Raw genomic sequence first — 21187 nt, 5'->3', positions numbered from 1 at the left:
TTGAATCTTATCCATTTTGACCTTTAATCCCCTCCATTCGTTTGATCGGAAACAAATTATCTTGGAATTAAGTATCTTGAGATAAGTTATTTCACCATGCATATGAGATTACTTATTTCATCGTTAAGACATAAATGGTGGGATAAATAATTTCAGAACAGCCTAATACCTTCAACCAAACGCAGGATAATTCGAGATTATTATATCTTATACCTCATACCAAATGATTCTTTGATGTGTAGGTTTGAGTTTGAGTTTAAGCTAGATCAAAGATTTAGCCGTCGTTTGGTGTGAGATATGTGATATTATAATCTCAGGGATAAAATGCAGGACTATTTTGAAGATATTAGACAGTCCTGAGATTATTTATTCTACCATTTAGACGTTAGTGATGAGAGGGTGAAAGAATTTGTCACAGAATAACTTATTATGCGGGATTATTAGTTTCCGACCAAGCGACTCCTTAAAGTTTATGAGTTTTTATAAGAGTGAAGGGTTAAAAATACACTTAATTTATTCAGAGCTTATTGAGTCTCATACCTAAACTATTAGGTGTAAGGGTTTCTTATTACCTGAACTATAAACACACATGAACTATCAATTGTTTGAGTTTCATACCTGAAATTTCAGGTAGGAAAAGTGAACAATCAATAATTGTAGTGTGTTTCGATAAATATTTAATGATACTTTATGTAAAAAAAAAAAAAGCCCATACACCAAATAATTCATGTATGAAACTTTAAAAATTGAAATACTTTAGATGTATTTTTTTTATTGGTATTTCTTCTTATAATAATCTTAAATTAATATGTAATTAGCCCACTATCCTATATTTTCATGTTTATTTGGAAAAAATAAGAATTAGTTATGTGTTACTATAATTGATATATAAATTGATAATATAATAATTATTTAGAATGTTTATTACTAGTACTTGGTCGATATAAAGTGACGTAGAGTCAATTTTCGAGGATAAAAATATGGGAAATTCACAAAAGTAGAAGCCTAATTGCTATTGTTTGAAATATATAAGCTCTTATATGAATTTTGACCTCTATCATAATTGATATTTTTGACCTCTATTTACTCAAGAATTTTATTATGGCTTTGAATGCACTTAACCATGATGATGAATTTGAGAGAATATAGTTGATGACAAAATAAAGTTGTTGCGTGATGATTCAGTATCTTTTCATTTCTAATCAGAAATTTTGAATTTAAATGTTGAAAATATAGAATTGAACGGTATCTATATGTTTCGTCTTTATAATCTTACAATATCAGAATTTAAATTTAGTTGAATCTTAACGTAAATAAAAGACAAAAAGGGTAAAATTGGAAGAAAAAAAGAAGTTGATGCGACCTTGGGATTGGTGGTTAAGGGAGTGAGTCAAAGTTATGTATTGACCTTTCCCTTTGTTAAGATGTTTTTTGGACTTTGTAGTAGTAGTAATAGTCATTGATTTTACAAACTCCACTACTTTACGTCTCTCTCAAATATTTTGTATTTTTCTATTTTCGATTTCAATTTATGGAAACGTATTTGATTATGTTACGTGTTATAAGAAAGAAAACTTCTTAAATTTGTGATTTAAAGTAATTCATAGAAATTTGGAATGAACATTTAAGACTGACATTTGGAATGTAAACAATTTAATATGAAGGTTGAACATCAGAAAATAAGAATTAACTTGAGTCTTACCTTAATATGATGCAAATACATAAGTTTTCAATCTAGTTTCACTCCCAAAGTTAGCTATTGAGGAAATTATTACGTAATACTCCCTCTGTCTCTAATTACTCGTCCACTTCATTTTTTAGTTGTTCCTAATTACTTGTTCATTTTGACAAATCAAGAAAAGACAAATTTTTTTACCTATTATATCCTCAATTAATTACTTTGAAAAGAGGTAGAACTTCTTGAAAATCTTAAGTTTTTAATTCATCAATTTCATAATTAATAGGCGTAAAATGGTAAAGTCACTATGTCAATTATTGTTTTCTTAATAGGTGTGTCAATTCAAAAGTGGACAAATAATTAGGGACAGAGGGAGTACCAAATAAAAAACCACTCATCCTTTTTTCAATCGATGTGGAACTCTTTAACGTATTTAATATTTGTTATACAATTGCTAAGTATTTTTCTTATACATTAATAACAATTAGTATAAACTATTACAAAATATTAAAATTCCAAAGACTTCTAAGAAACCATGTATATTAGGTTATTGGTCAAAATTAACATTGGTTTTTTAATGGTTGGCTACACTTTAAAAAAAATCATATTAGTGACTCACACATCAAATAGAAGAAAAATAGTAGGATTAGTAATAATGGCAAATATTAATTATAAAGTGAGTTGAAATAATAATTCATTTTTATCTTTGATTTGGCAACTTCCATAATCCACCAATGATATTTATTTTTTAGAATTGTCAAATCTTTTAGTAAGCAAATACGGCTATTTATTAATTATGTAAATGAAAATGACAGTTTTTTTTTTGGCAGTTAATGTTGATTTTGATTTGAATATAATAATGGTAGAAAGAGAGAATATTGTGTAATGTCAAGAAGATAGTTCTTTTTTAAAATTTCAATTAGACGATTTTTTATTTAGGAAATTACGTATTTTGATCAAATTATTTAATTTGACTAAGAAAAATTCAATATTTTCAACTTTTGCAATTCAAAGAAATTCAAAAAGGAAACTAAAACAAAAGACTGCCAGAGTAGGTGTAGGAATCGAGAAATTACGTCGTATATATAAAATTAAAATTACTTTATATATATAATAAATATCACATTTTAAAAAAAATTGTATATTAAATTTTTAAATATTTTATATCTCCTTAATAAAAATTCCGATTCAATCACTTCGGATAGCTTTGGTTTCATCTTCAATATTTGGTGCACCAAATTAAAGATGTAAAAGGTAAAAATTAACCAAAAAGTTTATGTTGGTTGAGACTTTAATTATGAGATTGCAACAATAGAGATTAAACAACTTGTAATAGGGGAAAAAACATATTTTGAAGCAATAGATATTATTGGTTTTATTCAAACCATATATATAAAGTTTAGGTGAGATTTCACATTAGTTGGTCTACAAAAAATTTCCAACCCTATCTAGATATTATGAGGTAATGTAACTTTTTTTCTTACTCAATATATAGTGATATGGCTATAATTATAATTACGATAATTTTTTATGATAGAGTTATAATTAAAGTTATGAATTTGACAGAACTTAATAAATTTTATTTATATTAAAAAATTAACTTAAAATATATAAATTATTTATCTTGATTCAAAACAGATAAATTTAAAATTTTGATTCCGATTATGAGGATATAATTAGGTGGCTAGATCATGTCCCCTTCATTTATATATGGTTAAATGCAATATAAGATATAAAATACATTTTCAAACCATATCTTATGTGGAATAATCTTTGTTACTCATACAATTCAAAGTCTCAATTTATATTTAAGTCGTTAGAATTTTTGAGCCATTGACAATTCTATTATGCTGATTATATTATGAAAGATATGATCATATACAATCCTAGTTGTGAGACACATATTATTAGATTACAAAATTTGATATTAGTTCTAAAGTTTCGACTGTTATGTATTTGCATTTTATAAGATTCACTAAAGGCAAAAACACTTCTTACCCTTTTTTTTTTATATCACTAAAATGCGACTCGAAACTTTTGATTAAAAACGAAAAACTCATCACAATTCTAATGTAGGAAGGAAGAAATTAATATCGACTTCCACTATCTTATGGAAGTAGTTGTGAGATTCAAAGGCTTTGAGATACACAATCCTAATTGTGAGACACGTAAAATTGAAGTATAATTAAGTTCAATATTAATTTTGGAGCTTCGACTAATCAGAATTTCCATTGTATAACACTCGTTATAGGTAGAACCACTCCTTTTCATTTTCTATCATCAAAATTGATATTCGAAACCTCTAATTAATAAATAAAAAATTGGTGAAGAATGCATAGTTACTTCCACTATCTTTGTTTGGTCTATTTAGCAATGACTTGTAATGAATTGGAAGCACTAAGAAAATTGACTTAATTTAGTTAAAAGGAATTATTTTTAAGTCATTTTCATAAATATCTCAGCCAAAATAAATAAATAAATAAATAAAAATAATGTCTTTCTAGATCTCAATAATACTATACTCTGTGCTAAGCAATATGCCAATTCTTTTAGTTTGACCTCTAATTGTGTATGACAGCTGTCCATACATCATTTGATGAAAACTATTATGAGTAAATTCTCTTTCATCCCATCAACTTTATGTGGTAACGACTAACGTGAGTCGAATATGAAACTTCTGATTAATAATAAAATAATAATGTATTCGTTGAGATCTAATTTGATCTTTATAGAATTTTTGAGATATTTTTTTATAATATCTTATTATAGCATTTACAATCGCTTCTGATTTAGGTGGGCAATCAGTACTATCAAAGTTATTTAACTTAAATTCAGGATAAAATAGATATATATTATTTTGAGACTATTGTCTTATGTATCGTAATCCTAAACATGCGACTGAAAGACTCTATTAAAATGAAAATGGATAGTCAAGAACGTTAAGGAGATAGAATGATCAGTTGGTCAGATCTAATATGGATCTTTGACGAATAAGGTGCTTTAAGACTCAAAAAAAATTGAATTTTTTAAATTTTATTATATAAATAATATCTTTTCAGCATTATAACTAAAAAATATTGTCTAACATTTCAGTACTATTCAAATTGTGAAACAAAAGGGACAAAAATAATTAGTTACGAATTTCATTACTAATTTGTCGATACCGCTCATAGCTAATTAATTTTTTTTATAAGTTATAGCTAAATAGAATTGACAACGAATATTACTATTTAACTATAAAATTTATCTGTCACTAATTTATTTATTTTTTGGAAACTTGTTGATGCAATAAATAAAAAAGGGAATAACACAAAATGCTTGAACACAAGAGGCTTGTGATATTATTAAATGCCAAAAATAATTTCTTGTTTAATTTGTAGGGGTCACAACATGCAATAGTATAGAGGTCAATATCTCATAACTGAGGGCACAGATTATCTGCTTTTATTAGATCTTTCGCCGCTCGGTAATCAGTATCTATTTTGAAATTCAACTAATTCTGATTCGTATTAGGAAGTGTCATTTTAGAGATAACATGCTCTCTAAAAAAATAGCTTTATACTTGACACTCAAACTCAAAATTTCTGATTAAGATTCGATAGATTATCAGTACTGACCACGCCACTACAACATTCGATATTTTCTATTTTCACCAACTTGTTATATTATAAGATTATAATTTTGACTTTGTGGGGATCTATGGTTTCATCATCAAGGGACAATATTTTCTTGCTTGCAATAAATATTCATGGATTAATTCATAGTACCAAGTTGGTCATAATGTGATAGGTACTAGATTTTTAATTAATGTCTCATACCTATGTCGGCGTCACTCACTCCTATTTTTATATTTTTGTATCCTTTCGATTCACGAAAAACATGATCGTAAAAAAAATCGATGAGTGATTACCTTATCAAGTAGGGCAACCGACCAAAGCTTAGACCATTGTCTTATCTAGTAGGGGAATCGACCAAGACTCAGATCCTTATGAATCGATTGGCTAGACCTAGACCTGTTAAGTTAGGTCTTAACAAAAAAAGTTCACAGTGCTTAAGCTCAGTGAGATGAGCTCGAAATATAGCTAATGAGTTGATAAGAAGGTTTTCCTAAGAAAAAAGGGATAATTATTTTAATTTTGTATCGGGGAAAAATAGCTTCTTCGAGTTGTAGATGATAATATGATATATCATATTGGGTAAAAACTTATCATTAATTTGACGTAAACATTGATTATCTACGTAAAATCTTATATTAGTCAAATCACCAAAAAAATGTAGTATGATGGCATGTATCATTTTACTCTTAACTAGATGTCATAAATTAGAGCTTCTAAAATAGTCACTTTTAGTAGCAAAAGGTTTACCTTCGATAATGAGATTTTTAAATAGAAATCTAGATTAATCAAGTCTACAATGGAATCACACAAATGAAATTGTTTTAATAACCATCTCTAAATAAAGACATTTTGAAATAAAACTTGCAAAGACAAAATATTATGAGTTATAATAATTAAAAATTTAAAAAATTATTAATATATATACATATATTTTATTATATAAATAACAGCTAGGACAAATAAATTAAAACGAACATGTATCTAAATTAGGTAGGGACTCAACACCAAACTAATTCAAAAGTGAACTTGAAGATGTTAGTACTATTCAAAAGACAGGTAACAGCCTTTATAAGTGACCTAAAAAATTGAACTTTTTTTCTTATAAGTTTTCAAGTTCCAATGCAAATAGTAGTTTTTTATTTTTTATTTTTTCATTTTTTCATTTAGGGTCCGATATTTACGTCACATAGGATCTCATTCAGAGAGAAGTGCTTTCTACCAAAGATTTTTTTTCATACCCTAAAATCGAATCTGAAACCTCTAATTAAGGAAAGAGCAGCTCCGTCCACTTCACCAGAATGCAAATAGTAGTTACTATTAATTATTATATGGTAGGAAAGAAATTGTAATGTCTTTAAAATTCAACTATGAAACTATGAGGAAGAGGAAAGACATTAATAATACACACAGGCTGTCATACATTTACACTAAAGTGGCCAAAATTATTGGTGAATGTTGAAAAACATTGGCTCCACTTCCCATTATTGAATGCAAAATTGGAAATTTTTCAAAAAAAATTATTGAATGAAAAATAGAAATTGATTAATCTACAATTTTTTTAATGGTTGTGATTATATCTTGATAATCACGATGATCGTGGTAAAATTTGAGACGCTACGATAAAAAAAAGGTCATTTCATTTCGATAAAATACTCAATACCTAAGTTTCATAATATATTTTGATTCGCTATCCCATTTATAAGGAGAGAGATCGTTCTTCACGTCACTTGACACTATAGAGTATAGTTTTATATAGAAAATGTTATCGTTCAAGGATAACAACAACACTTCATAATTTAAGTATAAAATTTATAAAACATGAACTGTTTTTTTTTAAAAAATATCATGGTTGCCTCATTATATATAAATGAATAAAAAATTAAAATTAGTAGCAAAAAGTGAATAAAATAGTAACCAAAAAAAAAAAAAACTTTTCTTGAAAGTGCTCAATGGAAGTAGACAAAAAATGCTGATTGTGGGAACACAACTGCCACCACTGAAATTATTACATCACTAGTGACTATTTTTATACATTTTTTTAAAATAAAAAAATAATCTTTGAACTTTTAAAAGTGTCGTACAATTTACCCTAATAATCATATCTAGGATTTATCGGAAACTGATTCTCTATCTCCTAAAGTCATACACATTAACATAGTATCAATCTGAATCTCACTTGTAGAATTACACTGATATATTGTTTGTTTGTATAATAATCATATCTTAGATTTGTAAAACGTTGAAGAAATAAGAACAAGTGGAATAGTCATACAAAATTTAGTTGAAAACTTAGAATTCTTCTAATAAAATTTAGTTGAAAAAACATGGTGGTCAAAAGCTGCTTTATTTTTATTTTTTTCTGACAAAAAACTTACAAGTAGGTGAATCTTTTAGTATCTTCAGAAAAAACTTACAAGTAGGTGAATCTTTTAGCATCTCAAATTCTAGTTATAGTAGCTAAAAAGTGGAGTACTTGTATTAGAAAAGCTAATTTGACTCAAGAACAAACAGATACTAAAATTTTAACTTTTTTTTTTTGGTTTTTACGGACTAATTTGAATTCACATCACGTAGGATTCATTCGAAGAAAACGCTCCCATCCAATGATTTATATCGAAAGCTAACACTTTGATAGGAGCAACAACCTCATTCGACCATATTGTTGGTGATAAATTCAAGCTACTTGAACCTTAGGAGTTGACACTTATTTATTTGAAAGTGTTTTAAATTGGAAGCAAATTCATATTTTGAACTTTTTAAAAATCTTAGAAGGAGCTTTATATCTTGAATTGCTGACATTTGAGAATAAATATTATAGGTGTAATGTTTGTTTAATTATATTGTATCGCAACGATAAAAAAAACTCATTTTATGTAACAACTAATTTAATATAATTGCATTACTACCTTAGTATTTTCTTCTCATTCCTTACAATTTCATTGTAACTCTACCATATCCTACTTGTACGTTTATCATTCAAAATATGAATATGACATTATATAGGGACGAAAAACGATACTATCTATCTAAACACCGCATTCATTAGAACAATACAATACATTATGAAACAATAGATAACAACCATCCAAATCTCGTGTTGGGGTATTTTGTTAATACGGTGCTTCTCACAATTAATAATATTTTACATCACCTTCATTGGTTTCATCTTCTGTCTGTTTTCGAGCTGAATTTGGGGTTCTTTGGAAGAACTTATTTTTTAGGGCCTAAAGCCACTGCTTTAGCGTTGAGCCGCCCTTGCCTGCGAATGATAAAGGGAACCATTGTTGCTTGCCATGATAATGCACTCCGAAAGGAAAACAAGAAACAAGAAACAAGAAAAACGTCTTTTTTACTTCAACGAAGAGAGACTTCGAACCTGAATCTGATTTTTTAGACATGTAATGGAGGACTGGAGCTGCCTCAACCTGCAATAAAGTCTAGTCCTTCTGAGAATTCGATATTTATGACATTATGCTATGTTCGGCCAAACTTCTAAAATCAACTTATTTTTGGAAGTGTTTTTCAAAAAAAATAGTTTTGGTGAGAAACAGATTGTGTTTGGCTAATCAACTTGAAAAACACTTCAGAGTAACAACTAGTGTTTGGTAAAACTTTTAGAAAGTGCTTTCAAAAAGGATATATACACCAACGCGACTCTTTAAGAATAAAAATACATGATGTCGTGTTCTATTATTATAACAGCTATGGCTCCTTACGCGATAAAAGCACCCTAGTTTTTTTCTAGTGCCACACCATAGTAAGCCCTAACTCGTTCACTATTTATAACAAGGGTGCTTTTATCGTGTAAGGAGTTGTAGCTGTAATAATAGTAAAACCCGATATGGTGCTTCTGTGCTAAAGAATCGCGTTTATTTTTTTCAAAAGCACTTTTGGAGAGAAGCTACTTTTTTCAGTTTCATCTTCAGCTTCTACTCAAAGTCACCTTTTCTTCTCCTAAAATCTTGGCCAAACACCTCAACTTTGAAAAGAGAAGGAACTTACTTTTAGCCTTGGAGAAGCTTTGGCCAGACAGGCTAGTAATTAGAGAAAGAGTGAAGCTGGCTAGTTATGAAAAAAAACGATAAACACCGAATGTAGGTTCTGCCAATTAATTACCTTGCCATGGGGAGAAACTAGCTTTTGCAGGGCTGCGATCTTGTCCGTTAGGCCTCTCCACAACTCCTTATTTTTCACTCACTGACACCTGCAACACAAGCATAAACAACATCCTTTATGAAGCTAGACACTTAATCTGCGCTGCTGACCGAGCTAATCTTTACTGGAATACCTCTTATCATCACAAATAAAACAGGAAAGAGCAGAAAAAACATGAAGGGGTCGTTTGGTTGTTGGTCACAATTATGCAGGAATTAGTTATTCAATCCTCTATCCTGCATAAAATTAAGTAGAGTCCCTAGTAACTTATACACGTATTAATTATGTGAGATTTTGTTTTGATAAGCAAGATTCCAAAGAGTACATCATGAAAAATTTACATGACTGCCAAAGTGGGGATACTTTTCCTCAGTTTGATTGCCCAGTTGTGATACATATACTTTTGTATAAGCTAATTGCGAAAAAAGATCTATTAGTTTGTCTTTCATTAGCTCTTTACCAGTGAGATGTTCTTTCTCCTTGGGCAAATTTAAATCTCTGTTTCACATACAACGGATGAAAGGGTAAGAAAATGTCCGCAAAAGGGCATATCCAATCACGGATCGAGAAGAGAAGTATCTAAGTATATGTTCAGTAACCAATAATTTAGCTGCACTATCAATCCATTAAAACAATACTCAATGGCAACATATCACCTGTTCCAATGTTCTCTATGATGTAGCTGAATAATTCAAGGTATTACATAAGACTCAAAATGTAAGAAAAAAATGGTACCCTGGAAGAAATACAAATTTGCTGCATCCAGGAGTAGTACCATAGTTAATGATATGTGCTCTCTCGTTTTTCGATACTTTAGCACAATATAGAGGTAATTGGTCAAAAAAAAATTTCAAGCGGTAATTGCTGTAAATGACCCCTATTATTTGCCCATAAATGAAGTCGTCGAAAGATATGGCCAAGGTTTTTTGTGTCCATCCCACAATGGATGAATTGAAACTAGTTTACTTAAAGAGGAGGTTGCCAACATTAACATAATATTAGAAGAATACAAAAGGTCTTGGAAACAATATATAGTTAATATTATGTCAGATAGTTGGACAAACAACAAACACAAATGTTTCATCAACTTTTGGTTGCAGTCTCTCGCTGCCTTTATTTGGTGGTAGTGTAATAATGAGATTTGGATAGCTATTAAAGCAAGATAATGGTACAAAAAGTAGACAAAAAAAATAGGAATAATCACTAGTAATGGTTCTATTTTATTAGTGTTAAAAAAAAAGGATAATGATTATTGGCAACTCGGCCTCATATTTATTGGACTCCACATTGTATTGGACTCAAGCCAAAAGACACAAGCTGAAATTTCATCAATCTATACTTCCAAAAGCATAAGAAGATGCCAAGTTCATTTATGAACACCTTTGTTAGTTTAATGAGATTTTTCACAAATAATCAAGAGCTTCTTTGTCCTACTGTCACTCTTTGCCACATATAAGAGTAACACAAGATTTGGATCTATTTTTAACCAACTAGACTTCTACTTTGGGGTTTAACCCTATTTCATAAGACCCTATAAATACTAATCGTCGTGTGATTTTTCTAAGTTTGTATGATTGAAGATGGGAAAACCCTTGAGAGGTTGTAGAGAATATAGTTCTACTTTAAGTCTCTGAGTTCTTCTAATTAAGGTATTTAGTGGTAATTTTCTTCTTGTTCAGATTTAATGATTTAAGTTGTTTATTGGAATTCAAGACTCTGAAATATTGAAGCTCGAGCTATTGCTACAAATTCACAGGATAAAAAGCCAAATTATATAAAGTGAAAATCAGCTCCAGAAAGGTTCAGATCATGAGATAGTACACTTGCACAGTTCAAAACCAACTTCTCCGGAATTATAATGTAAATGAAATCAGCTTTGGCAGTGTCGAGGTACAATGAATTAAGCATGCCTAGCTACATTCATAGATTCAGAAACATGGGATTATGAGAGACCTAAGCATTCATGCGTAATCTATCTAAACGATGATATTCCAATATAAATACAGACAGATAATAGGAGCATATAAAGCTGTGTTACTCATGAACCCTAAAAATATAGAGCAGGTGGAGAAGAGATGCGTACCCAGATATTTCCCCAAAGCCTCCTCTCCCTAGGTTAAATTTGGTTAGACCTCTGTTAATGTCCTCTGACAGCTTTCTTTTCCATTCTGCATTTTTCATTTTTCTAAAAAGGAAGTTTCTATACATACAGATAGAAGAGCTGACCCACAAATACCCAAGCAAATCCACTTCATTATCCAATAGTTCAGTCATCATCGGACACACAAACAACAGAACTTACATTAGTAGCTGGCTCTGAAGAGATAGGACCTCTCTGTACACTGCCCAGTGAATGAAAATCAGATAGGTCTAATGAATCAAAGTTACAGCCTATATCTGGTAAAGGTGGCATAAAATTAGGCCTGTTTGCACGAGATCGATTCTCCATTTCTTGAAGCAGTTCCCGTGCTGAGAGAGATGGATTTTGTATAGCAGGCAGTCCTCCAAGTCCATGGTCCAAGGACGTATTCCTAGAATCAGAAAGATTTACAGGTAATTGTTGCACTATGGGTGGCTGTATTGAATTTTGCAGTGTTGATCGAAGAGATGCAGCCACGTAAACGGGTCGTGGATGAACTGGAATGCCATTTGGAAGGGTTGACGGACTGCTAACAGACGTTGATGTTGGTCCCTTGAAACGCTGAAGATGTGGGGCAGGAGCACGAACTTCGCCACCTAATCGATGATTACCCCTGGAAGGAGTGATTGCACTAATGATAGGCGGCGGCCTGCTATTACTTCCTGCAGAAAATGTGGTTGAACGACTAACAGCAGCAGGTTGGCTACATGAACATGAACCAGCAACAGATGAAGATCTTAATGGAGGCAAACAAGCTTCTGCAGAATGTACTGAACCATTAGCAACTGGCGAAGATGAGATAGCAGTCTGCTGGGACTCCACAGGTTGGCGAGCTGAGGATGAACCACTGATTGTGGAAGATCTTAAACTCTGCTGCTGCCGTACCTGATCTGGATGCGGCATATAACCAGGAGGCACAACTGGAAAGAAACGATAGATACTAAAATCAAGTTTTTCATGTTGTGTTAATTGCTGAAAATTATACATGTGATGCACGATCCTTATAATTAGATAAAAATGAGTTTTTTGTGGGCCTTTGAACTAGATACAGACCAAGTACACGTGTATACTATAAGGAAATCAGCAATCTGAAGCATCAAATAACACAACTTCAAGAAATAGCAAAGAATTCTGGGTTGTAGTTTGAGATACATGAGGCCTCAGAAAGATATAGAATTCGGCTAAAGACATTAAGCCTGCGAGGTAGAGATCATGGTTCATTCCAAGAACGAGATTCAATCAACAAGATTTAGCTGTTAGATATGTTGAACAATATGTATAGGGGCCACAAAAAAGTTGAAGTCAACAACACAATTCCCCGATGTCATAATTAATGTCGGTAAACAGCAAATATAGAGCCCTCTCTACCTTTATAAGGTAGGGGTAAGTCAGCATACACGCCACCCTCCCAAAACTCCACGTGTGGGATAACACTGGGTATTTTGTTGTAAACAGGAAACATACAACTAATGTTTAGGAACACATAATACACAATTAAAATACTTTGCTGTATACCTGGAAGATCAGAAATTTTGGCATCCATGAATGTAAATCTGAAAGCATCAACTAGAGCTTTATTCATGAGAATTTTGTTCTGATTCATATCAAGCTCCTTCTTCTTCAAAAGATATGCTGCCTCAACCTCCTGAAGCTTTAAATCATATTTCTTACGGATTGGTGCTATAGCCTCCTCTATCTCTTTCTTGCACTCAGATCTCAAATGCAATTTCTGTTCAAAGAGAGGAAAACAGGTTAATAAAATGATGCATGGAGTCCTGAGTTATAATCATGGAGGATATTGGACACAAACCATATCCTCAACGCCCTTTGTCACTTGTTCTTTTTCTTTATGTATTCTTTCCCATTCTATATGAAGAGGGTCCGCATGGAAAGGAAGAGCTAAATTACAAGTGGCCATCTGATGGGCAGGACGCACGGATCCCTGAACAAAGGCAACATTAGTGTTAGTCTGAGAGATTACTTGACTAGGAAGTTCAGCAGAACCCTGAACCACTTGAAACACAGTTTCAGTATTCTGAGAACATACACACGGATTCGTAGTTGATTGAGGATGCAATCTACTCACTGCTGGTAAGAAAGATTGATTGTGGGTAACCCTAACGTCTGACTGAACAGATGCACAAGGCTCCAGATTTTCCCCAGCTGGAGAAACAGCTTGATGTGAAGGTCCTGCTGCATGGGGAGAGGATCCAGGGATTGGAATAGAGTTTCTTTCATCGTGGGCTTGAGGTGCAGACTCCCTGCGAGTATGGTGAGCGGCAACGGGAACACCATCATCTACTCTATGATGTTGCTCACAATTGCCAGCTAAAATTGCTTCAGAAGTGTTGTTTATATTATGTCCAGAAACAAGTTCAGTTTGCATTTCAATCTGGTTTTCACCAGGTGGCATATCGTTATTGTGTGTTCCATTATCTCCTGAAGAACGGGAACATTCATCTAAATTTACCTGATCCAGCATAAGTGAAAAACTATCAATAACAAATCAGTCTGATTATATCCATAACTCATTGAAAGAAAATGCATGTGCTTGCACAACATGTACACGATTTTTGGGAGATATAAGTGGAAAGACACCTGAGATAACACTAACTTACTTTACGAGACGGAATACACATCCTCTAATTAAAGATATTTTAACTTTCCCAGGGAAACCCCTAAACTACGTGTGTCCAGATTTAGAACCTAAACAGACAACAGGATGATCCAACACATGCATCATATAAACGTGCAAAACAAAAGCAAACATACTGGATTTTGCAGTAAAGAACTAGCATCATCTGAAGTAGGAACTGCTGCTACACAAGGCATGTCTGCTGGTAATTCATCTGGAGTTATTGGGTTTCCGTCAATGGGGCTAACTTTGTCTCTCTGGTTTCCAACAACATTTGGCAAAAAAGAATTATTTTCTGTAACCAATTCTTGAATAGTGTTATTTACTTCAGATATTTTATCATGTCCAACAGCTTCATTAAGAGCAACTTCAGATACTTCCAAACAAACTCTACTTCGCTTGTCCAATGCAACTTCACCAGTATGTTCTTTGGGAGACAGAGGAACCTTGCAAGCATTTTCCTCTTCACTGTCACCTGAATTACCGGCTTCATTAGACTGCTTAACAGCAGCAACTGATTCACTCCCCATGGATGTGATCTCAGCTAGCTCATCTGAAACTGAAGCTGCTAAAACATTAGTAGATTGAACAGGAAGAACATGGCACGCTGCTGGAGAAGATGCAGGTGCATCAGATGCTGCCATGTCACCCTGCAAGGCAGAGACAGCTGTCTTAGGAATACTGTCAGAGACATTTAAATTTTCCTGAGAGCACTCCATCTCGTCTCCAGAATCATGGCCCCTACCAGAGGAGTTTTCTCTGGTCTGCTGCGATGAAACCTTCTGCATTTCCTCATTCCTCATAGCAGAGTATTTAGCCTTAAGCTCTTTCAGTTGCTGGTCCTTTAGGCGTGTGTGCACTTCAATTTTCTTTGCAAACTTAGTTTCTAATGATTTTTGTCCATCCGTTGTTGCTGCAGTCTCACCATGTATAGCGCGAAGAACAGCTATCTCCAGTCTGCACTCCTCCTCTAGCACTTCATTTTTCTTCTCCCAGATTCTATGGAACTCCTCAATTTTCTCGTGTTCCTCTTGTTCCAGCATGGACATTCGTTTGCCATGTCCATACTGAACCTCCTTAATGACCTTTTCCCTTTGACTATCCCTAAGTTTTTCTGTAGGAGTCACAGTGCCTTCTCCACTTAACTCATTATCTTGTAACCTGTCTATGATATCAGTTTCCACATTCAGTGGGGCAGATATTGCAGCTTGTGATATGCTTTCCTTATATGGTTCTTCTCCAACAGATTTCACTGGTGATATAGAATATCTTGAAGAGCTTGAAGCATTACCGCTCGGATCCAATTTCCGCAAAAACATCTTCTTTAAGGAACGCAGCTTCAGATAGACATTGTTTGCCTCTTCTTTAGTGCATCTGAACTTTAACCATTGTTTTACGAGCAAGAATATATCGTCTTTGTTAATCTTTTCCTTTAAGATTGAAGCTGCAGCCCAAGACTGTAAATTACAGTAAATTAACAGCAATAAGAACACAACGATAGTAAAATGAACATGTAAATTTAAGGCTACTTTAAAGACATCTCAAGCTGCAAGAAGAGTCATGAACTGAGACAAACCCTTTTCCTCAAGCTTTCATACACACAAACTACTTTACCATTAGAAAAAATTGAGCATGCTAAAACTTGTGACCTTAACAAGTAAACAGTATTTTTTTTTTCTCTTCTTTTTTCCGTGAGAACTGTGATGCCAGTATAAAAGCCCATTGTTGTGCAAAATAATACTTACTATGTCCCAATTTATGTGGCAGTGTTTGACTAGACATACAGTTTGAAAAAGACAGAAAGACTTTTGAAACTTGTGGTCCAAAAAGAAGCCATTGAAATTTGTGTGACTAACTATAAATAATCTCATTAAGGGTGAAATGAGAAAATTAAAGTTAAATTGTTTCTAAATAAGGAACTATGACCTTTATAGGATAAACTAAAAAGGAAAGTATTGAAACATAAATTGGGACAAAAGGAATATTGGGAATAATTTATACCTACAGTGAAATGAGAAAATTAAAGTTAAATTGTTTCTAAATAAGGAATTATGACCTTCTTTATAGGACAAACTAAAAAACAAAGTATTGAAACATAAATTGGGACAAAAGGAGTATTGGGAATAATCAATACCTAGAGTTACTTGCATATACAACAAAACTAATCCTCAGTCCAAACAAATTGGGTCAGCTATATTCCTCACCTCCAAACAAACACTATACCTCAATCCCAAACAAGTTCAGGTCGGTTATATGAATCCTCACTAATCATGTTTCTCTAATTAAACTCATTGCATGCCATAATCATAACAAAGGAATCACAAAATGTTTTTTCCTTAACAATGTTTATAACTTCATCTATTAAAAGACTAAGCAAATTTTGATTTATGATTTGTTTTATTTACCAAGTACACACCCAAATCCAAGTTAAGTGGTGTATATCACGCGCTGCCACATATATATTTTAATAAAATATAATTAAAATATATAGTTTTTCTTATTATTTTCCTGTTTTTTTAAATTTGTTTCCTGATTCTCTTTCTTTTTCTTTTTCCCTTATCGACATTTCACCCTTCTGACAGTACTACAAAGACCAAGCACTCCATCCATTGCACCACCAGAAGACCCAAAAGAGCGACCATGAACCACCCACCATCAACGACATATCCACCTTCTTTGAGATAACAAAAGGCAACTGCAACTGCTCAATTTTTTCGCGTTGTCGGTAATAAAATACAAATTTTAATCGGCATACGCGATCATTCCACCATTTTTGCAGCACTATAACAGAGGGGAAAAAAAGTTAATAGGAAAATTAGTCCCTTGTGTAAATATTCTGGTCTTTTTTCCGTTAAATCGACATCTGCAATGGGTTTTGTTCCTTATCGGGAAGTCTTCTTTGTTTAAGTTTTCTTGGGTTGAAATTGAACTCACGGTACAAATCTAATTGGGTTTAAGTTTGGAAAATATCAAAGGAGTTAATTATCTTAATCAGTCATTTACATATATGGAGGTTGACTTTTTTTTTTAAGTAACTAACTTTTTTTCAATAATCACCTGAATCTGAATTACAAATCAAGCTCAGCCAGCTTAGTCTCATTTATAACACCATCCCATCCTACTGCTATCTACCAGACTCCTCATCAGAACTCAACAGGAACTATGACTTTACAAGCCATGATTGTAGTACATCCTTTGCACCCAATGGTGCTCTAATATTACAAGCATAAGCAATATTTCTAGTCAATCTAATCTCATCCACAACCTGTTGTTCATATATCCTGACATTCCTTTCTATCCAGATGGCATATGCAGTTTCAGCAAATACCAATTTAAAATCTGGGCTTTTTGGAGGTTGACTTTTTGTTGTTAGGGTTTCACAATATTAATCAATCTGTTTTGTCAATTCCTCAGTTCCATAATTAGGAATATTTAATTAGGGAAACATAGAAATATGCTTCTATAACTGTGACTATGGAGTATTTTAACCCAATCTTCATTTCAATCTATGAAAATGAAAAATGAGAAGTATAAGAAAAGAGAAAGAACGGAAAAGAGAAAGGAAAATTAAATGCAAATATAATTGTTTTTATATTTGTGTTTCTCGCTCTCTTGACACCTCAGCAAATAGCTAAAATTAGTCTAGGGGGGGTCATAGGACCCTCGCAAAGTATAAGTGTGTAACTGGTAACTCAAAACAAGTCTTAGGGTGTTCTTAGCCTTTTCCCCTTTTTTCATTCACTGACAAGATTATGTATTTATAGAGAGAGATTGAGAAAATTCACCTTTTCTTGTACAGTTTCACAGTTGTATTCTGGATTCTTAACTTCATCCCTATTTTAGTTCCTATTATATGCTGTAAATCTAAAGCAAGGAATAACTTACAGTCAGAAATATCTCATATAAGCTTGGGATGGAACTAGGATTAGTTTTTGGGCACATAAGTGGTGCAGGGAGATCGAGTTGAAGGAAGCATTTCTTAATTTCTATCGCATTTATTGCCAGAGAGATGACTGTCCAACAAATTTTGTAGGTCTCACGAGGGTGTTCAAAAGGAACCTTCATGATTGGTAGGTGGAAGAATTTCACAATTTGATAGAGCTTTTGTATGGCCTGGACATGCCAAACAACTTATTGGATTTCCTGAAGTGGCTGGAGAGTGATGACGGATTATTCATTGTTAGCTCCTTTTATAAGAGGATGCTAGTGAGAGATGAAGGTACCTTCCCCCGCGACTCCATTTGGATCCTAGAGCACCAAGGAAGGTTTTTTTCTTTGTATGTTGGTGGCAAGGGTGTGTTATGAACAACAGAGAAGCTGAGAAAGAGGAGAATCACCTATGCCAGTTGGTGTTTCATGTGTAAAAGTGTTGGTGGAAGTGTAGATCATCTTCTTTTGCATTGTAACGTGACTAGTCAGTTCTGGACGGTAGCCCTTATTCCCTAAATTTGTTTAGGATGCAATGGGTCATGTCAGGTATAGTGAAGGAGGTCTTGCAAATTTGGACTCATAGAAGGGTAAAGGAAAGACGGAGGGCGTGGTGCATTGCCCCCTTAGCAATCATGTGGGTCATTTAGAAAGAGAGGAATAGGAGGGCGAAGGGATGAACTAGTTTTTTTTAAAATGCAGAGTAGTGTTTTGTCCCTAGTTTCTTTTTGATGTACTTGGGAGGTCCCAATTGATGTAGGTTCTTTTCTTTTGGTATATGGCTTGTATACGAGGTTTCCCCCCAAATGTTAATAAAATTATTTATCTAATCAAAAAGAAAATTGGGGTGTTTGGCCATGAAAATTGTTCACTTTCATGTTTGGCCGTAAAATTCTGAAGAAGTTTGTTTTCACTTTTTCAAGAATTTTCAGAAATTCTAAAAACAACAAAAAGTTGATTTCACTTCAAATTACTCACAAAAATTCAAAAACAACAATAATTTATTTCATGGTCAAACACAACTCCAATTTTCAAATATCACTTTTCACTTTGAAAACAAAAACTATTTTTTTCTATTTTCACAATGAAACATGACCAAAGGCCTACTTACAATCAGACTTACAGGAAAAGCAAGACTAACAATTGAAACATCAAGCTAATGTGAATGGATTTTGAAAGAAAGAAAAGGAGGGGATGTTCCACATGGATCTTTAAAGCAAGCTGTGATATTGTTTCACACTTCAGACCGTGCTCTGGGACGAATTTGGAAGCAGACAAGGTTTATGAATCGCCAATGGCACTACAGTAGAGGTGTGATCAAATCTTGTACATAGAGTTGGGAGAAAACGAATTCAAATCGATATTAATCTGGTAAAGATAACTCCTCTTCATCGTCGAACGGATGTTTGATCTTTAGCTTGTGCCATCGACATGTTAACAGCGACACCTTTTCGACATATCCAAGGAAGGTGCTAATAGGGCACATACGAATGCTATAAAGCCTCATATGATGGAGGAAATGAAAAGGTAAAGGTCCAATTTGGTCGATCAATGACCCTTCGGGCTGGCCAGTGGTTTGGACTTGGGACTTCCATGTTGGAGGTCTCAAGTTCGAAATCCCTTGCTAGCGAAAGCAAGGGGTTTGCCTTCTGGGCCAAGCTCGTCGCACCGAACTTGCCTAATGCGGGTTACCTCTTTTGTGTGGTTTGCGAGTTATTGCATAGGAGCGGGGGTTTTACCCGGTGCGCATCCGAAGGGTAGCGGCTAAGGGTTTCCCTTGTCATCAAGAAAAAATTGGTCTATCAATGATTGATCCAGATACGCTATATTCAAATTCAATGTTTTTAGATATGTTAAATGTATTTAACATTAATGAAAATGATTTTTCCTATCAAAGAACTATGAAAAGTACTACCTTCTCCCTGAACGAGAAGAGTCCAACCCATATACATATCATGCAAAAGTAAGAACTTCATTACAAAAGTTGTGTTTATGGCTGATGTTGAACGTCCTAGATTTGATTAGAATGGAATCAAGTGGTTTTCAGGAAAAACATGGATCTTTCCTTTTGTGGTCAAGGAGGCAGCTAAACGGAATAGCAAAAATCGAACAGCAGGAAGTTAGAAAATGAAACTTATTTTATCTATGACTAAAGATATCACTAGGGCTTGCTTAATCAATAAAGTTCTTCTAGAGTCAAATGCTCATATTTTTATTCAAAAAGAAAATGCAAGACCTGACATTAACGTCAACAATATAGAATTTAATGAAGTTGTTCACAAAGGTGGAATTGATATTCAGCTATGCTTTTTTAATCTCCCAATAATCTGGTTTTGTATATTTTAAACCTCGAATTCTTTGGACCTATTAGATCCCTTCAAGTTTCAATATCAAAAGACTCCTTTAAACTTAACTATTGATGAGTAGATAAATGCAGTTGAAACATCTTTTAATGAGATGAAAGTGGAACGACTCAATCACATGTTTTTAACTTTGCAACCTTGCATGGTTGAGGTGACGAAAGCTAAAGGTGGAAACAACTACAAAGTGTGACACATGAGGAAGGAACGAGAATGAAGAAGTCTTCTGATTCAACTTTGTTATGATATTGATGTAGTTAATGAAGCTAACACTCTACTTCAAAGGTGATATGGGATATAAGCAATTCAATGTTACTAGGAAAACATCCTTTTTGTAAAGTTTGTTGTTCCTATTTTGTAGCCTTGGCATGTTGTATCTTTTGTATAACCCCTTTTTTATTAGACTCAAACATTTAGAGACACAACAGTTATTTAGTATAAGTAGTTTTATCCTATTTGTAGAGACTCATGCACATAAAAAGTTGTGAATATTAAGTCTATGTTTATCTTATGGACTTGCACTCGAATATGTTGATGCTAAAAGGGAAAATTCTTTGTTGAAATTATCTGCCGATACCTTTCATGGGCTAGCAATTATTGTAATATTGGGGGGGGGGGGGGGGGGGGCCAAAAAAAAAAAAAAAAAAATAATATTTGAAATTTTTTTAAAAAAAA

The 21187-nt window shown here is 33.1% G+C and overlaps 1 protein-coding gene across 6 annotated transcripts in view; it reads right to left on the bottom strand.

Annotated features, from left to right (window-relative positions):
• Nucleotides 1-8316: 8316 nt before the first annotated feature.
• The window catches only part of LOC102582013 (helicase protein MOM1), a 19597-nt gene continuing 6726 nt past the window's right edge, over nucleotides 8317-21187 (bottom strand). Inside the window, exons 5-13 of one of the 6 annotated variants that reach the window (XM_015315082.1) lie at nucleotides 14363-15682; nucleotides 13638-14060; nucleotides 13401-13532; nucleotides 13106-13319; nucleotides 11753-12510; nucleotides 11534-11618; nucleotides 9412-9499; nucleotides 8672-8732; nucleotides 8317-8554 (exon numbers count right to left, since the gene is read on the bottom strand). In XM_015315082.1, coding sequence (XP_015170568.1) covers nucleotides 11577-11618; nucleotides 11753-12510; nucleotides 13106-13319; nucleotides 13401-13532; nucleotides 13638-14060; nucleotides 14363-15682 — 2889 coding nt within the window. In that variant the 3' untranslated portion in view covers nucleotides 8317-8554; nucleotides 8672-8732; nucleotides 9412-9499; nucleotides 11534-11576. Of the gene's footprint in view, nucleotides 8555-8671; nucleotides 8733-9411; nucleotides 9500-11533; nucleotides 12511-13105; nucleotides 13320-13400; nucleotides 13533-13637; nucleotides 14061-14362; nucleotides 15683-21187 lie in introns of all 6 variants that reach the window. The other 5 variants (XM_006340108.2, XM_015315092.1, XM_015315086.1 and 2 more) reach the window with 5 other exon arrangements.

The sequence above is a fragment of the Solanum tuberosum genome, unplaced genomic scaffold (assembly GCF_000226075.1).
Source record: "Solanum tuberosum cultivar DM 1-3 516 R44 unplaced genomic scaffold, SolTub_3.0 scf00017, whole genome shotgun sequence".
In the NCBI taxonomy this organism is placed as follows: Eukaryota; Viridiplantae; Streptophyta; class Magnoliopsida; order Solanales; family Solanaceae; genus Solanum; species Solanum tuberosum.
This window is presented reverse-complemented; position numbering and strand designations above follow the sequence as displayed.